Source organism: Centruroides sculpturatus, unplaced genomic scaffold (genome assembly GCF_000671375.1).
Source record: "Centruroides sculpturatus isolate CEXI.00-Female unplaced genomic scaffold, Cexi_2.0 scaffold1475, whole genome shotgun sequence".
NCBI classification, from domain to species: domain Eukaryota; kingdom Metazoa; phylum Arthropoda; class Arachnida; order Scorpiones; family Buthidae; genus Centruroides; species Centruroides sculpturatus.
In genome coordinates, this window is record NW_019385693.1 from 21,535 (window position 1) to 38,647 (window position 17,113).

Below are 17,113 nucleotides of genomic sequence, written 5' to 3' on the forward strand. Positions count from 1 at the left end.
TATTATCATTATATATTTTGACAGCTAGCATTTTAAGGCTTATTTGTAAAAAATTTTGTTTGATTTTGTGCAATTGTTTATTTTTTGTGTCCCATCAAATATGGAAGATCGGAAGCAGCATTTTCGGCATATTTTGCTCTTTTATTACCGAAAAGGTAAGAATGCTGTTCAAGTGAGAAAAAAATTATGGTACATGTATGGAGATGATTGTTGAGAGAAAGACAGTGCCAAAACTGGTTTACAAAATTTCGTTCTGGCAATTTCAATATTGAAGATGCACCACGTTCTGGATGACCAGTTGAAGCCAATGAAAACCAAATAAAGGTACCGATTGAAGCAAACTGCCGAATAACAACACGTGAAATCCCTAAGAGATTAAATTTGTCAAAATGAACCTTTTATGATTACTTGAAACAAATTGGTTTTGTTTCAAAGCTCGATATAGGGGTTTTACACGTTTTTAAAGAGAGATGCTCTCTTTGGTGGGATTTTAAGGAAATTTTTTTTTGAGCTTTTTACCAGACAATTTAACAATTGATTCGAAAGTGTACTGCCATCGAGTAAACAAATCGAGTAATATCATCAAATGGAAAAGGCGGCCAGAATTGATCGACAGAACAGGTGTAGTGTTTTACCACGATAATGTCAAATTTCACAGAAGTTTGGTAATTTGTCAGAAACTGTTATAACTTAGATGGGATGTGCTATCTCACCAACCATATTTGCCAGATGGAGCACACTCAGATTATTGCTTGTTCTGGTCTATACAATTTTTTTTAACTGAAATTTTTAATTTACTTGAAATGACAATGTCAAAAATCACTTGGATCAGTTTTTTGTAAGCAACGATCAAAACTTTTATGAATGTGAAATCATGCTACTACCAGAAATGATGACAACAGGTATTTGACCAAAATGGTCGATATATAATTCAATAAAATATTTATTTATTATTAAAAAAATTGTATTTTTTCCACAGAAAAAACGAACTTACTTTCCGAACAACCCAATAGCTTCAAAAAATAAATTATGTGCACTGGCCAATTGAAAACCACAAGCAAAATTAAACAAAACAAATTAAGTATAAAATCAAAGTACTGAAAATATGAACATTTTTGAATTATCTGATTTCAGAACATCCTGAATTATCTGATGAAAAATTGAGTGTTATCACTTTTATCAGAAATATAGGATGTTCTACAATGATTATCATAGCTTAGAGATTAGATTCCTTACCTGAAGTTAAGTTAAAAAGATCATGGGAACATATATTTGATATATTTTCACAATCATTGCATAGCTATGCAGTAGTGAGTCATCAATAGCTAACTTGAATGAAAAGCGATTTTTATTCCATACAATATGTTGTTCTAAGCATTTGTTGTAGTTTCTTGCACTTTCAACTCAGTGCTTCTGTTTTATTTTTATCAGTAAAAGATTATCTTCCATTATGTCTACAGTTTTGCATTTTGTGATTGTATGGCTACATAATGGTTGCAAATTTGACATATGTTTACATGATTCTTTTAGCTTATTTTCAACTCATAACTTTAGGAATATATTCCTAAAGTTATGATATAGAGACATATCATAACTTCATGTTAGCTTCATGCTCAATGTCATGCTTCATGTTAACTTCATGGAATGTCATCATATCATAACTATGATATGATATGATGACATTCCATGAAGTTAATAACTTCATGTTAGCTTCATGCTCAATGTCATGCTTCATGTTAACTTCATGGAATGTCATCATATCATAACTATGATATGATATGATGACATTCCATGAAGTAGAGTCATAACTTTAGGAATATATTCCTAAAGATATGACTCTATATCATGGAATGTCCTGTATAATTAAATACTTTATGAACTATACATTCTGTTTTAATATTTTTGATATATGAAAGAATATTTTTATTTTTATTGTTTAGATACTGGCAAATATATACATACAACTTGTACTAACATGATTGTAATAATGAACCATCACAAATTCATCTTAAAGATGAGCAGAGAGGAAATCTTTATTCAATTTGTAATTCAGTTGCAGGTTACAGATAACATGTAGTTGTTCATTGTTATGATCATCTTGGTACAAGTTGAAATAATATTTCCATAATGTGAATAAATCCTAAAATTTAAAATTGATTAGAAGATAAAATTTATTTCAAAAAGACCAAAATATCTGATTTTAATTTAAAATAAATCAATTTTGAAAATCAGCATCAAAAGCACTTCATCAATATTATTTAAAGACAGTTTTAATTTAATTTTTATTTTATTTTATTGATTACTTTTTTGTGAAAGAATATATTATATAGAGTGATTTGTAATAAGCATGTAAACTTTAATTTGTCTTTGAAATTTATATGTATAAGTAGTATATATGCGTTAATTTTAAGGTACAGTACATATTAACTCAGACATGCACGTAAACAAATTATTTCCCAAAATCCTATTGCCAGAAATCTCTTACAAATTTTTTTGTCAATATAATTTTAATATTTTTTAATTTGCAAATTGTAGTTATATATATAAGTTACATATAAATATGTGTTATAATATGATTTAGCTGTATTAACTGATATCACCTATCATTTATATGTTGTTTATTGTCAGAAAACAAATTAATTTTTTATAGTGTAGGAAACTGTAATTATTCCTGAGAGAAATGTTAATTAACCATTTTTCTCAGGAATTCTTCACTAATTTTTAGATATTGAAAAGGAAATTTTAAAGACTTACAAAAAATATTGTTTTGTGGACTTCTTTTTTATCTGATAAGTCTTTCTTTTGGTATTATTCTCTTGATTTTTACTAAATTATTAAGTTTAATATCCTATCAAAATGAACTTTTCATGTTTTACTTTTATTTGGAAGGTATGTATTTGTACAAGTATTTACATATAAGACAATTGCTGATTTTTAAATTGAAGTCCTTGGGGACATATAGTGCTAACCCTCAGAGTCAAATTTCTGGGGTAATTGAGTTTGAAAAAAATCCTAAAATTGTATGAATTTGTGTGTGTTAATATTTTTGATCTCCAAACTTTGCCTGTAGATGTGGCTGTCATCTCATAATCAAAACATAAAAGATTATGATTATATAATAATTAAAATCCCACAAGGAATATTTTATGCAAGAATTTTTGCAATTTTCACAGCTTTGCTTATTGAAAACCTAAAAATATTGCTTAGAAAATAGTTATTTTTCCTTAATATTTTTGTTTACATTATTTTTCTTGGTGTAATGTTTTCCACATCAACAACAGTGTCATCTGCCTTCTTGATCTCATTATGCTTCAGAAACATATCATTCACTTTATTTTTTGCAATCAGCAATGTCCTGGTATACTTTTTCTCCAGCAGATATGGATGTGTGCTGATGCTAGGGTGCATTATTCATAATTGAATACCTCCAGAATGCCATGAACTGAGGGTTAACACTATATGTCCCCAAGGACTTTAATTATTTAAGAATACATTCAAGTGCCATAGATGACTCAGAAGAAACATTTTGAAACTTACTTAACATGAAAGTTTTTAAAATAAACTAAATGAAAGTTTATTTTCTATATTATCTGTTCAGATTATTTATCATATATGGAATTACATTTTGCATAGATTAAGTTTTGGGTTAATTAATGTTACTGCAGTTTCTTGTATTGACATTTTTGACTGTATAACTTTTTTCATAGCTTTGAGTATATATTGATAGGATCCATATTTTTTCAAAAAATTTATATCATTATTTGAAACATTAAGCTTCATTACTTTTATTCACAATAAAACATAAAACCAAATTTATATTAAAATTTTATTATAAATCAGGATTTCTTAGTCTTTCTGCTTTCACACTTATTTTGAAAATGAACTTAATATTTATATCTGTCAATTTTTTGTAAAATAAAATTTTATCCAATGAAAAAGAATTGCAAAAAATTTCATGATTGGTACCTTACATCTCCTTTGTGTCATTTTTTGCATCTCCTGAGACATCCTATACATTAAGAATTGTCTCGTGCCCACTAGTGTTTCAGTGGATAAAATCACTGAACATTGATAGTTGGTCACGGTTCGCGCCTCACCTAATGGGCTGTTCACGTGGAGTTTTCTTTACGTATCTAACACGTAAATAAAGGCCAATTTCCGATAGAAAGGCCTGCCTTTCATTCTCCTCGGCAGATCGTCGCATTGCCGTAACCAAAGTAAGCCAAATTAGGGGTTGTCTCGCCTTTTCTTTTAATCCTTAATCTTTAAGAACCGCTGTAAAGAAACAGTTAACTTACTTTATTTAAATAATGAAAAATCCTGTTGTCTAGTCATTCAAACTTGAATTGGATTTGCAAAGTTTGATCCTAATCAATTTTTTCCATCGCGTCGTAACGCTGTACAGTAGTAATCAAGAACAAATAGTAGCCTATATATCTGTTCTTAGTTATGTGATAAAATAAATTATAATTTAAAGAGGTGGCCATGAAACGAATTTTGAAGTAAATGCAACTTGCATTTAAAGTTCTTATAGATCTTTTCGATAAGAAAATATTTCATAATAAAATTTCGCGCTCATTTTATTAATTATGCTGCATGCTTATTGCCAGTCACTGCATTCATATTATTATTGTTATTTTGAATTTTTTACGTTTGGCATACCTTATAATAATGTAGAAATTTAATCATGTAAACTGTATTTAGTCGATAATTCCTACATCAAGGACTTTGGTATTATTTTTATTTTATTAAAAAAGATAATTATATTTTCAGAGCAATTCAAGAAAGTATGGCTTCTTACTTAAGCTCTTCCGATAATTTACCACCAGAAAACGAAGTTAGAGGAGAAGCGAACAATGACGAATCTCAATTGGAGCTGGCATTAAAATTATCGGAACAACAAAAAGAAGAGGACGAGAGAAAAAGACGAGAAGAAGAAGACATATTGGAAAGAATTTTACAATTATCTCTAACGGAAAAGTAACTTAGGCTCCTTACTTGTGATACGATTAAAGGTAATTCTCGATAAGGCAATATTTACTTCAAATATATATAAATATATATATATATAATATTTTCGGGCCGATGGTATTTATAAAATTATAGTCGAGGAACATCGACTTTCGGTCAGTTTATGTAAATGCACAATCGATTAATCGATTTTTAATAAATCTGGTTTTTGATACTAGTTTAAAAAAAAACATCCGAATGCTTTTTATCTTCTTCGTTTTCCCTCTTCCTCGACGAAGCATTAGGTAAAAAAAAATGAAGACTTCGGTGCAGCCTTTATTAGTTATTAACCGAAGCCAAACTTTGTACATAGGTTTTTTGCCGTTGCTGTATAAATTGCCGATGTTTTCACTTTAAAAAAGCGTTGACAAACGTTGAAATTTTAAAAAACGGAATTCGTATTTGTCTTTTTTTGATATGTTGCGTATTAAATTAAAAAAACCAAAAAAAAATATCTGTGACCCGANTTTGTGAGATTTTATTTTAAAAATAACATTTGTATTTTTAATCAAAATAAATAACTAAAATTGTATGTGGCACCATCTGTTATGAGATTTTGCTATAAAAACTATATATTTTTAATTATTAAAAATAGCAAAAGACTTAATTTTGAGGGTAAAGATATTTTACAAAATATTGTAAATACTAATAAGTAAAATCTTCATTAAGTCTGACCCCTCGCGAGATATGACGCGTGACCACTCTCCATCCTCTTGACCTTTCACAACCAAAATTTAATAGAATCAACCCCCCAAATAGACCAACCTCCCTGCAAAATTTCAGAAATTTTCGAAAGCACGGGAGTATTAAGCTTCAAAGAGGATAAACAAAATCGTACCATACATATTAACATCCATACATAGAGAATAAAACTCTGAACGTTTTTGCATTTTTCGATGTTTCAGGGTCCCCTAAATCCAAAAATGTAAAATTTCTGGGGAGTCATTGTTTGACCGATATCTTTAACAGAGCCAGGAAAGTAAAAGTAGGAGTCCACGACTTCGTTTTCCATGAACAAAGGCATTAAAGTGACAACGTCCACGGTCTCTGATGCGACGAGTGCACTCTTAATTCGCTAATTTAAACATAATAAACAGCGTAAGTAATTCTCTTTTAAATTATACAAGGATTGAAATGCAAGTATCTGTGTTTAATATTTTTCAAATTTTTTATACAATAGAAAGAGAAGTGATCGTTATTATTATTTCTTAACAAATTTACATGCCAAGTATGGGGTCGCTGTTATGCAATAATAATGGCCTATATAAAAAAAACTAGAAGCAGTCTTGAATTGCACGTGTGCGTGACTTATTCGGATACAAATTATTATAATGAGGATATCTATATTTTCTTTATTTTCTTAACTTTTAAGGAAAATGTTATATATTGATAGGACTAAATTTTTTCTCATATTTGAGAAATTTGTGAAGGTAATAAAATTAAAAAGTTATATTCTAAACTAAGTATACATAGCGTATATAATTTAAAATACTGGGTAATATATACAGTATATTATTTATCTTTTCGGCATTTGTGAAAACGTCTAGCGTTGAAAATTCCAGCTCGTCCACGAGCGATTAGGTGAGAATTTACATAATATTTTTAATATAATTACCGTTAAATACTATGAGACTCTGCCTCGATCGCCATGACCATTCTCAGGAACTAAGATTCGGGGAAGGAAGGAAGACGAGTCTTTGATGAGGTAAGATTGCGCTCGTCGTCTAATTATAATTGTAATAGACTCCATGCCTATAAGTTTTGCGCTACCGATGGCGACCTTTTGCGCTAAAATATCAATAATAAACTTTGTAGTTACAAACAACAGTGAACTGTGAACTATCTTGCCTTCATTCTTATCCTGTAGAAATCACCTTACGGGACCTTAGATACATGGGAAAATACCTTAAATATTTGATAATCTAACACGGTAGATAAATTGTGCTTAAAAATAATCTTTTATGTGGATAACTGAAATTTAGAAAAATGACTAAATCAGTCAGTAGATCACCTGGCTAATGCTCGCGGATTATTTCCTTGAGAATTAATCCCACCAAACCAAAGGAAAAATTTAATTTTTTTAATTGTATTATATTGAGTTAGAAGCAAAGCTGAAACTTGAATGAAACATTATCTTTGATATAAATATAAATAAATGTTTTGCAAACCGAAAAATATATACTAAATAATAAACACAATTGTTTCCAAAAATCAAATTCAAAATTAATGTTTTTAATAATTTCTTTCATTTCCTGATACGTATCTGTTTATGTAAGCTGTTTTTAATATGATATATCGCTTTTTGGTAGGTACACTTTTGTTATTTTAGCATTATTTGTAAGAAAGTGTCCGGCATCGCATCAGGATGCAATTACTATATGTATATTATAATATTTACCGTATTTAAAATAATGCTTTTATGAACTTTGTATAATTTTTATAGAAACTAACATGAAAGAAATAGATCTTAGTGAATACATCGAGAGAAATGCTAATCGAGTCAGTCGGAAAGTATCATTAAAAAATTTCTTTCGAATTTTTTCACGTTTGTTTAATAGACGCCCTATTTTAGTAATTTACAGTTTAAAAATACATAAACAAATATATTTTTCATCGGCTTCTGGATTGTACGGAGGAAATTGGAAAGAATATATCGCTATTCTAAAAAAATGGGTCAAAGATTTTCACGAATTAAACATCGAACCCGTGTTTTACTTTAATGGAATTAGTAAAAATGATTTAAAGAAAGGGACAAATTGGAAGCGAGTTCATCTCCCCGAAAGAAAACAAGTAATAGTTGATGATCCATTGATAGATCTTCATACAGATGATCAAAGGTGCACCATTCCACCCGGAATATCTTCGTACATCAGATATATCCTAAAATATGAGTGCAAATGTCGAGTCTATAATACTGTAGATAATTCCCTTTACGAAGTCGCAAAATATGCTAATTGTATTCCCGAGTGTTTAGGAATACTTTGCGATAAATTAGATTGTTTATTCTTTAATACTAAACCTGTTTTCTATTCTAAATATTTCGATCTTCTTAAAGACGAGGGTAAAATATACTATCGTTCTCTATTAATTGATTTACTGACGTTGAAACCTAAACAGTTGCCGTTATTTGCGTGTATTTCGATGAATGTCTTTCGCAAAGGTGAGACCTATAAAGAACAGTTGAATATAATAGAAAACATCGTTGGCACAATGAAAGAATATCAGTGGTATGGAAAAAAGGAAGAAATTCCATATATATCTAGAGTTACATATATAAATGAGAGGATGTTGAATACTTATTTAGATATGTATAGACTTCGGGATATTTTTAATAATAAAAAGAATAAAAATATCATCTCTAAAATTAGAAAATGCGAGGCTCCCGGTATTATCTATAAATTGTTGACTTTTAAAGAATATGCAGAAAGGATAACCATTTCAGATTCTTCGCAAAAATGGACTCCGTCGATTTTAGCATTTAGACCGATCAGACAGAAAATGTATTCTCTATTGTTTCGAAACAGGCCCGTATGTATCACCGAAAGATGCATTTGCGGTGAAAATGAAGACGAAGAAATTGTAAATAATGTGTTAATTGAGTCAAACGGTAAGCGTATTATTATTATTATTATTACTTTAATCGGCTTAATTTTATGTTTAGTTCCCGTTATAGATTGTCCAACGCTGGAAAATCTCTGGTTTGGGAGAAAACAATGTCTTGTCCAGAAACGTTGGGTTTTATTTTCAAAATGCTTAAACTTAACCATTCCTTTGCCTAAATTGTGTCAAATTGAAAATGCTTTCATAGTTCTTTGCAGTCTGCTTAATTATCTTTTGAAGTTAAAAGACATTGAACTAAAACCAGAAGAAGTTAAAGCCTTCATCATTCAAGCCATTTCTGTTTCCTTCGAAGATACCAGCAAATTCTCCAACATAAAGGTGTGGAGAAACAAAATTTAAAACTGTAATATTTTTTATTGTAAACGTATAAAACGATATTTTATCTTAATTCTAGGCACCAGAAGATACCAGGATTGTGTATTTGATTAGCCTATTTCAGAAAGGAATAAGCAATTTATTATATTTACTGAGTGTCTGTGGCTGTCCCATTCCACTTAGAGACGCTATGCCATGGAAATATTTCGACGGAAAGTCGTTCGCTTATTTCCTTGAAAAACTACAAAATAATAGTCATTCGGTGGAGTCTTGTTGCGAAGATAATGTAAATTTTTAATATTTTGTATCTTCGAAAAGTTTGCAATACTTTAAAATTAATTTAGTATTTTTATATTATTTCCAGACAGAAATTATAGAAATTTTTCGTAAACTTTACGAAATAACAATCATTGGAACCAGTCTGGAAAATGAAGAAAATAAAGTTTAATACGTGTACTAATTTATATAATATAATGCGCCTATTCGTGAAGGTGAAGCTATTATCGATATTGTGTACGAAGGTAAAGTATTGGACTCTCGTCCAATACTTTATTGGACGAGACTCGATCCACACTCTAATCCAACAGAAGTTCCATTCTTCAATTTTCAATCCTGCTCGTATCGGTTTTTATACGTGGATGTAAGAATATCCTTAAACTACTCGTTCTATGATCATTTACTTTCTTCACGCCATCTTATTTGATAAGGCCAGCAAAACTTTGTATTCTTAGAAGAAGCATAATTTAACTATCGTAAATAAACAGTAAATTTTAATAAAATTTTAAATTGTATTTGTTTCAACATTTACTAAAAAATATGTTTGTATTAAAATAACTTTTTAATACACACAGACAAACGTTTGATTTATCTGACAAACGGGTATTTTGTTTTGACACAAAAATTCCAAAAAGAGAAAAGTTTCTTTCAGTTTGTATCGATGTTGGTTTCGTGAAAAATACAACGTTTTTTGAACATTTCTAAATTGGATGTTAAGCTTATTAAAAGCAAGGCACATAAATTTATAAGTTATATTCTTTATCGGAAATTTCTTCTCCTTATTTCATCCCCACAATGCAAAAATATTCAGTTTTTCTTCCTGTTTTTTTGTCAAAAAATTCTGAAATTTTTCAGATAGGTTTGTGTATTAGGGTATTGATGCTTTTCAATTTTGATTGTTAAAGGGCGACAGGGTGGAGAGATAAAGGAGGTTCTGATTTAATGACGATTTTATTCGTTACTGGAATTTACAAATTTTTGTAAAACCCATCCATACCCTCAAAATTTCGCTTTTTGACATTTTATAATAATTAATAATAATAATAATGTATAAAAACTGAGTTCTTGTTTTTGGGAAGAAAAGAATGAAGAAAAGGTATTTAAAAAATTTTAAACATATACAGATTTATGAAAATGTGTAACACGTAAAAATTGCATAAAAATCGAAAATCAAGTTGCACACTTATCATCGTGCCTAATTGGTATCCATTATAGATACCGCCCAATGTTATTCGTAAAAAATGTTCTGTAAAATTACAGAACATTTTTTACGTACTGTATAACAATCACACGCCATGTTTTATGAAACTGGGTGAATTTTTTAAATTGTAAACGCTAATAACGAGTAAACTGGGGCAAATATGAGTTAAAAATTTTGTTCGTACATCGAATTGTTCGAAAAGCCAGGCGTTTGATACTCGAGGTTTGACTGTATATTGACCATAGTTTTTGTAGTTTCTAAAATTTGTTTATCGATGAAACAACAGAACACCACGCACACGTGGTTGAGAAAGTCGTTAAAACTAAATCTGCAAGAAAATCTGACAAGTGATATACCGGGTGTCCATACATACAAAGGCGAAAAGTAAGTTTATTCACAAAACATTAAATATCAGCATTAAGATTTGTGCCAGTGGATTGACGGAGTAAGCCAGTAAGGCAACAGAACACGTGGCTAATCTGTCAACGGGATAACTTCTAGCAGGATTTCCTATGTGGAAACTGGATTCTGTTTAGGTGTTAGACACACGAAGAAAACCCAGAACACGGCACGGTGGCCAGCCAACAGTTTACAAACCAATGACCAACAACCAGAATTCAATGGTTTTATTTATCCGGCCACTGGTGGGCTTGATTTGTGACACTGTATGGAGACTTTTGGAACGCCCTATATTAATAATAATGCCATTAATGAGAAGATTTTCGTATACTCCGTTGTGGTAAGTTGAGACCAATTATAGTAGCTACGCACGGTGCTTTAGTGTCAGTGAAAAACGATAATATAAAGAATAAATATTAATTTTTGTTATGTCGAACGTTTTCATATTGAATCAAAAGTAAACGGTGGTTAAATTTTTCACATTTACGCAAATAGTAAATCTACCATATTTATAATCTAAATGAAAAACTGCATTATCCGTAAATTACGGTCAGATAAATAAAACGAACAACGAATGTTTTCGTGAAATGTATTAAATGAATTTTTAATCATTATTAATTAAATAACTTTTTCTCAATTCAAAAATTTTGAAGCCGAAAATATCCGAATGGCCTAAAAGATTCTTCATTCAATTTATTTTGCTTCAGTTTTAACTGCAGCCTTTGTCGGTAAGCTAAAACAATAAGATGTGAGTAATTCGATTTTCTAAAACGAACGAATTGTTTAACGACAAAGAACAACCTGGTGGAAACTGCAGTTCGAGCACTCTCGCAAAGCTCCTTCAACTCCATCAAACTCAATCGCAGATTCTGTGCAAACTTCTCCGAGTCCGTGGAGGGGTCGTTTTTGAACGAAGAAATGCAAAAGACGATACGACTCTCTTCCGGATTGTACGAACAACCGTATCCGTCGGGCACCACGGGACCGTATCCAACTTTGATGTCGTACGTCGTCGGAAGCTACGAAAGCCAATCAATTAATTCTCTTCCACTCGCTAACGGTTAATCGATACATAAAAAGATGCCTGACCTGACTGGTGGATAAACGGAAATTCACGAACTCTTTGTAAAAATCTGTCTGATAAAGTGCCGGTTCTTCTAAACCGTGCAGTGCAGCCATTTCTTTTAAACACAAAAGATGGTTATCCGGTCCTTCTCCGTTGATTGTCTACACGAAAATACATATTATCACAATTGTGAAATTGTTAAGTAGTTTTTGATTCATTTATAACTCTTTGCTACTTACGTAGAGAAGGATTTCGTTTTGCTTTTTCACGGCATTTTGAAATTTATCCCATTTTTCTGCCTAAATATATCGAACGAGTCTATTTGAATCAAGGTTTTATGATGATTGAGAAGTTTCCATTCGACTGACCTGACTCGGGGAGGAATCTAACATGGACTTTGAGAAATCCAAAGCCTCTTGGCTGGAAGCGCGGATGTTGTCGATGCGACCGAATCTGAATTTCCTTAAAGCCCCACTTTCGTAAGTGGCCGTCATTTGGCCATGCGTTCTGATGAGAAAATAACGGCATTGGTGATTTAGTTACGCTCAAATAAGCTTTAAAAGAAAGAGAATCGTCGTTTAAACAAACCTGAAGTATGTCAACTGCAAGCACAACTGAATGAACACATCGGGACTGATTTTTAGTTTCTTCGGAAAACCTTTGCCGTAATTGTCAAATATAAAAACATTGAGTTCCAGCGTGTCGATTAATCTGAAAATAATGTTTACAGTGAATAAATGGTCGTCCTACAGACCATAATTGTCTTTAAAGATCAAATGAAACGCAGCTGTAAAGCTATAATAAGTGCCATAACTGGGTGCAACGTCATAACAAGAGGTGTCTGAAATGTGAACCAAAAATTACAAAAACGTTTATTTTCAAATATTACATTTTGCTGTATGGGGTTCAATTTCGTAACGTTCTTGGTTAACGTTTAAAAATAGCCGACCCTTTCTATCGTACGTATTTTTTCTTCCAAAAATGGGTAATCAAGACTAAAATCTTACACAGGGTACGTGAAAAACTAGCTATACAATTGGTTACGATTACAAATAACAGGAAATTATTTTAGGCTTTTAATGAACTGTGTTAAAATGACAAATAAATTAAACACAGGGTGTTCCAAAAGTCTCCATACAGTGACACAAAGCCCATCAGTGGCCGAATAAATAACACCATTGAATTCTGGTAACTACCAGAATTCAATGGTGTTATTGCTGACATTTTAATGTTTTGTGAATAAGTTACATTTCACCTTTGTATATATGGAAACTTTTGGGACACCGTTTATAAATATTGTGAGATGTTCTATTTGTTGATGGACATCTTAAAAAGAACAGAATATTGAGCCGAGATTGCGACAACGTTTGTTTATGATTATTATCGAATTTCTTTCGATAAATAATGTTACTTTTCGCAACATTTCTCGATTGATAGAATCAAAAGAATCTACTAAATGGTGGATCAATATCTAACGATGGGAATTGTCTGTAAATAAAAGTAAATTCTTTTCAAACATAGGCCTAAACGCCTTATAGTGATTTTACGTGTCGTTTTGCATATCGTAACTTTTAAGGAATTATGATACTAAAGATAGGCAAAGCGTAAACTGACATATTTTCTTGAATTTTTGAAAATTTGAGTATCTTACACGTTTGTGACGACCGATGCATTTTTGATCTCTTTTACGAGAGGTTCATTCAGGTCCCAAATTAGTCTTCTGACTGTCAATAGATCGTCGGACGATCTCTTCGGCTGATCCTTTTCTCTGCAAATAGATTAAACACTTCATTTTCATTTCTAATATTTAATTCCAGATAAAAATATCTTACAAAAAGTCCAGGAATTCTTCACAGAATCTTAAAACGGTAATCCCTTCCGACACCGAATGTTCGATCACAATTCCGTTCACACCATTTTTGGTCACGATAAACTACAAAACAACAAGAGTTAATACTCTGGCATCAATTTATGTACGATTTTATAGGTAAATATAGAAATTTTTCTTTTAATCAAATTGAAATTCAGATTTATTCAAAAGCAAAATGACAATGCGGGTGAAATTAATTAATACAAAAGAAAGTATTCATTCTTTTGTGTTCGTAAACAAACTGCTCGATACGCTTCGTTTAGAATATAAAGAAACTCAACTGTACGAAAGAAAAAACGTTCAAAATATAAATCGCATGGTGAGATTGCTTCTGTGTCCTTTACGTATTACGATTTATTTTTTAATGAATTTAGTGGTAAATATATTTATTCGTATCAAATTATGTTACACACGAAAGTAATCCTCCGAGAGTATTTTAAAATGAAGCGTACGATTGAAAATTGCCGTCTTTTTATGTTACTGGTTAGCAATGAATAAATTTTACCTGAATAAATTTATCGAACCATCTGTTACCGGTGGAATGTTCACTTTTATTGCCGTGAAGGATGTGATGGGCCATCTCTTCCAATTTCTGGACCGAAAAGCATTTCGATCTCGTTTGTTTCCACACCCCTTCGTTCGATTCGTCCATGCACACTACAAACAGGCAATTTTCAATATCCTGAATGGATTCTTTATTATTTTCATCTGCGTAATCGTAAATTCCAGTTAAAGATCAAGGATTTTTATTATCTAAGAAAGTTTTCGCTTTGATCTCACTTTCGATCATTTGTTCTCTTATTCTTGCCCATTCTCTTCGATCGAGAGCCGTGAGAATCCCCACTGGTGGGTAGTGTGGCTCCAGCTTACTGAGAGTATCGATTTTCTGGAGTTTTTCTACCAGGGCTTTTTCACTCGGAAGAGCAATTCTACCAGGTATCATCAACACAAATAGCTGTTAAATACTTAAAAATGTAATTTTTAAAACATCAGCATGTATGAAACTAATATCTAATGAACGCGTGTAATTAGAATTACTTACACGCGTAAGTACGAAATGAAAATTAAATAGAGAAAGTACTTTCTTAACACTGGAATGGTTCTGTGGTAATAGAACTACGCAGAAAGAAATACATCGTGTTTATTAGAACGCTCGGATGGTGTTTGCGGCTATACTAGGTATGTTCCCAGGAGAAAATGGCTTTTTGTTTGTATTTTTGACTTACCTTTAAAGGGTGTCTAAGACCTTTTCAATCACCCTGTATATACCTCGCATTTAAAATTGTTCGACAGTAGAAGACGTATACTTTAAAAGATTTTCGTACTATCTTCGCAGATAGCAGGAAGTTACGAAGGTTACAATAACTGTCGAGAAAAGTGTATTGTGATAGGTGGATAATATTTTTAATATTCCTACGTGAATATTGAAATACTAAGTGAATTGTATAAATTTACTTTAATTAAATAATTGGCATTAAAAAAGAAAAGATTTGTCTAACAAAGAATTTTATTTATTTAATAAATTATATACTCCAATTTAAAGTAATAGAGAATAGCAGTATATGCAGAAGTATGGAACCATATGGAAAAAAGATTTAATGTAATGTATGTCGAAAGGAAATGGCAAGCTCGAAATATCGAAAAGTTATAAGGACAATAAATGAAATTGTTTTCTTACCTGATTGTTGCAGATCACAATGATATGTCTGCCGCCTACACTTAAAATCTGCTCGTCTTTACTCTTGCCCGGTCTTCTGTAAGCTGCGAAGAAGTGATGATACGTGGCCATGGAAAGTGCATTTCCTCTCCCTTGTCCTCCGGCAAATTCCTGCATTAATTGACCACTGCAACAAATGAGTCTTTTTAGCCAGTTCTTTCGTGTAAATAATTCGTTTGTTTGTAATTTCTGTTTACCTGTCAATTCTTTGCTTGAACGTAAGCGAGAAGATGATAAATTTCGCTATGAATCTGAGAAATAATACACAGTCGTCAATAAGGCAAATTACTTCAAAATGACTATTTCACGAGAAACCATTACCGAAATCTGTCGTCATCCGTTTTGAATTCCCGCTTGGGCAGCAGGAAAAACGGATTGGAGTTGATGGGGAGAGGCAAAGGATTTTTCAAATACATATCGTTCAGCCAGAATCCGGTCACCTACAAAGGCGTTTATTATTATTTCTAGTGAAAGCGCTTGTCGAGGAAGAAGAAACACTCACATAATTTTCATTGTTTTCTGCATATTTCTTCAAGAACCCCTGCAGCTTTTGCATTTCTCCCGACTTTTGATGTTCTTCGATCAATCTTCGAGCTTCCTCGTATTTGTCATTGGAGACAATTGCTTTGATTCCTTCCAAGAATCTCTTTAGAGTGACAGAAAGCTCGGGAACCGACGGCTTTGGCAATTCCTAAAAGGGAAAGTGATTTATCAAATGTAAATGTACCATGGTCGTCGAATGCATTATCAATTACGTTAGAAAATTTAAAACCCTTTATCCTAATTGACAACTTAGACTCACGGTTTCTTTCATTTCAGTCATTTTCACTTTGTTTCTGCCGAAAAAGTTTGAACCGCAACTCGTTAATTTGCCGAAGACTTTTGTTAAAGTTGAAACAATGCCAGTCGGTTGTTGCACAATAATGCGTTGATAATACATACTGTATTTTTGACATAATTCCAGATTGTATGTTAATAGTTTTTTATTTATTTACTGTGCACATACACACACACACACGCACACATATATATATTAATTGATCCGAGTTGAGTTCTTTGCTTCGTTTCGATTTAGCCGAGTAATTAAGGTTACATCTTATGTCTCTGTAAGAGTTTGGAATAGAATGCGAACGGGTTGAAAAACTCCAGAAATTTTTCAGGTGTGGTGCAAAGGACGTGTCGGTCACCACTCGACCGTTTTGTTGTGGACGCGTGGAGCCCATAATGGGCGTTTGGCAGGAATTAATATGAAAATACAGTAGAACCTCGATTATCCGACCCCCTATCAACCGAACCCTCGGTTAACCGACCGTCCTAGTCGGCAAATTTCAAATGTCCGCTATTGATGTGGCGCTACAATATTTGGCTGTGTCTTGGCTACTTTAATATTATTTTTACGTGTTTTAGCTGGCAACATGGCTCGACTATGAAAGGGAGCCAGTATTTAAACGAGGCTTAATTTTCTAATTTTTAACGATACAATAGCGACGATTATTATTTTAAAAAATTTTTGTTAGGCTTAACATCGATGAAAATTCAACGCAAAATAGGTTAATAGCGATATACTAATATACTAATTACATGGGATATAATAATATACTACACTAATAATGGATTTTTTCATACTTTTCGGTTATC

The 17,113-nt window shown here is 31.7% G+C and overlaps 2 protein-coding genes and 1 long non-coding RNA gene across 5 annotated transcripts in view; 2 read left to right on the plus strand and 1 right to left on the minus strand.

The window, feature by feature from the left end:
• The window catches only part of LOC111641251, a 13,091-nt gene extending 6,542 nt beyond the window's left edge, over window positions 1–6,549 (plus strand). The window contains exons 2-4 of the long non-coding RNA XR_002759374.1: window positions 4,774–5,015; window positions 5,916–6,108; window positions 6,191–6,549. This is a non-coding gene — a long non-coding RNA (uncharacterized LOC111641251). The remainder of the gene's footprint in view (window positions 1–4,773; window positions 5,016–5,915; window positions 6,109–6,190) is intronic.
• A 53-nt stretch (window positions 6,550–6,602) lies between these two features.
• Window positions 6,603–9,818, plus strand: LOC111641250 (constitutive coactivator of peroxisome proliferator-activated receptor gamma-like). Of its 3 annotated transcripts, none has more exons than XM_023387390.1 (4): window positions 6,603–8,617; window positions 8,672–8,949; window positions 9,026–9,232; window positions 9,311–9,818. In XM_023387390.1, exons 1-4 carry the CDS (start codon window positions 7,462–7,464, stop codon window positions 9,392–9,394), a joined length of 1,725 nt encoding a protein of 574 aa, XP_023243158.1. In that variant the 5' UTR covers window positions 6,603–7,461; the 3' UTR covers window positions 9,395–9,818. The 3 variants fall into 3 exon arrangements, with proteins under 3 accessions (XP_023243158.1, XP_023243159.1, XP_023243157.1); XM_023387391.1 differs by having other exon boundaries at window positions 8,684–8,949; window positions 9,311–9,817; XM_023387389.1 differs by having other exon boundaries at window positions 6,603–8,949; window positions 9,311–9,817.
• A 1,589-nt stretch (window positions 9,819–11,407) lies between these two features.
• On the minus strand, window positions 11,408–16,434 carry LOC111641253 (choline O-acetyltransferase-like). Its single transcript, XM_023387394.1, has 15 exons — window positions 16,278–16,434; window positions 15,978–16,166; window positions 15,797–15,915; window positions 15,673–15,726; window positions 15,437–15,602; window positions 14,539–14,713; window positions 14,264–14,466; window positions 13,721–13,821; window positions 13,540–13,656; window positions 12,477–12,599; window positions 12,257–12,395; window positions 12,128–12,187; window positions 11,912–12,049; window positions 11,624–11,841; window positions 11,408–11,555 (listed from the first exon to the last, which is right to left on the minus strand). Exons 1-15 carry the CDS (start codon window positions 16,413–16,415, stop codon window positions 11,516–11,518), a joined length of 1,980 nt encoding a protein of 659 aa, XP_023243162.1. The 5' UTR covers window positions 16,416–16,434; the 3' UTR covers window positions 11,408–11,515.
• Window positions 16,435–17,113: the final 679 nt, after the last annotated feature.

What these genes read in the sequence shown, in the direction of transcription:
- LOC111641250 (XM_023387389.1), top strand. Translation starts at nt 7,462, where the DNA reads ATGAAAGAAATAGATCTTAGTGAATACATCGAGAGAAATGCTAATCGA. An exon ending in GCAAATTCTCCAACATAAAG is followed by an intron (nt 8,950 to 9,025) that starts GTGTGGAGAAAC and finishes TCTTAATTCTAG; the next exon opens with GCACCAGAAGATACCAGGAT. An exon ending in AGTCTTGTTGCGAAGATAAT is followed by an intron (nt 9,233 to 9,310) that starts GTAAATTTTTAA and finishes TATTATTTCCAG; the next exon opens with ACAGAAATTATAGAAATTTT.
- LOC111641253 (XM_023387394.1), bottom strand. Translation starts at nt 16,415, where the DNA reads ATGTATTATCAACGCATTATTGTGCAACAACCGACTGGCATTGTTTCA. An exon ending in CAGAAAACAATGAAAATTAT is followed by an intron (nt 15,916 to 15,977) that starts GTGAGTGTTTCT and finishes ACGCCTTTGTAG; the next exon opens with GTGACCGGATTCTGGCTGAA. An exon ending in AAGAGAACAAATGATCGAAA is followed by an intron (nt 14,467 to 14,538) that starts GTGAGATCAAAG and finishes ACGATTACGCAG; the next exon opens with ATGAAAATAATAAAGAATCC.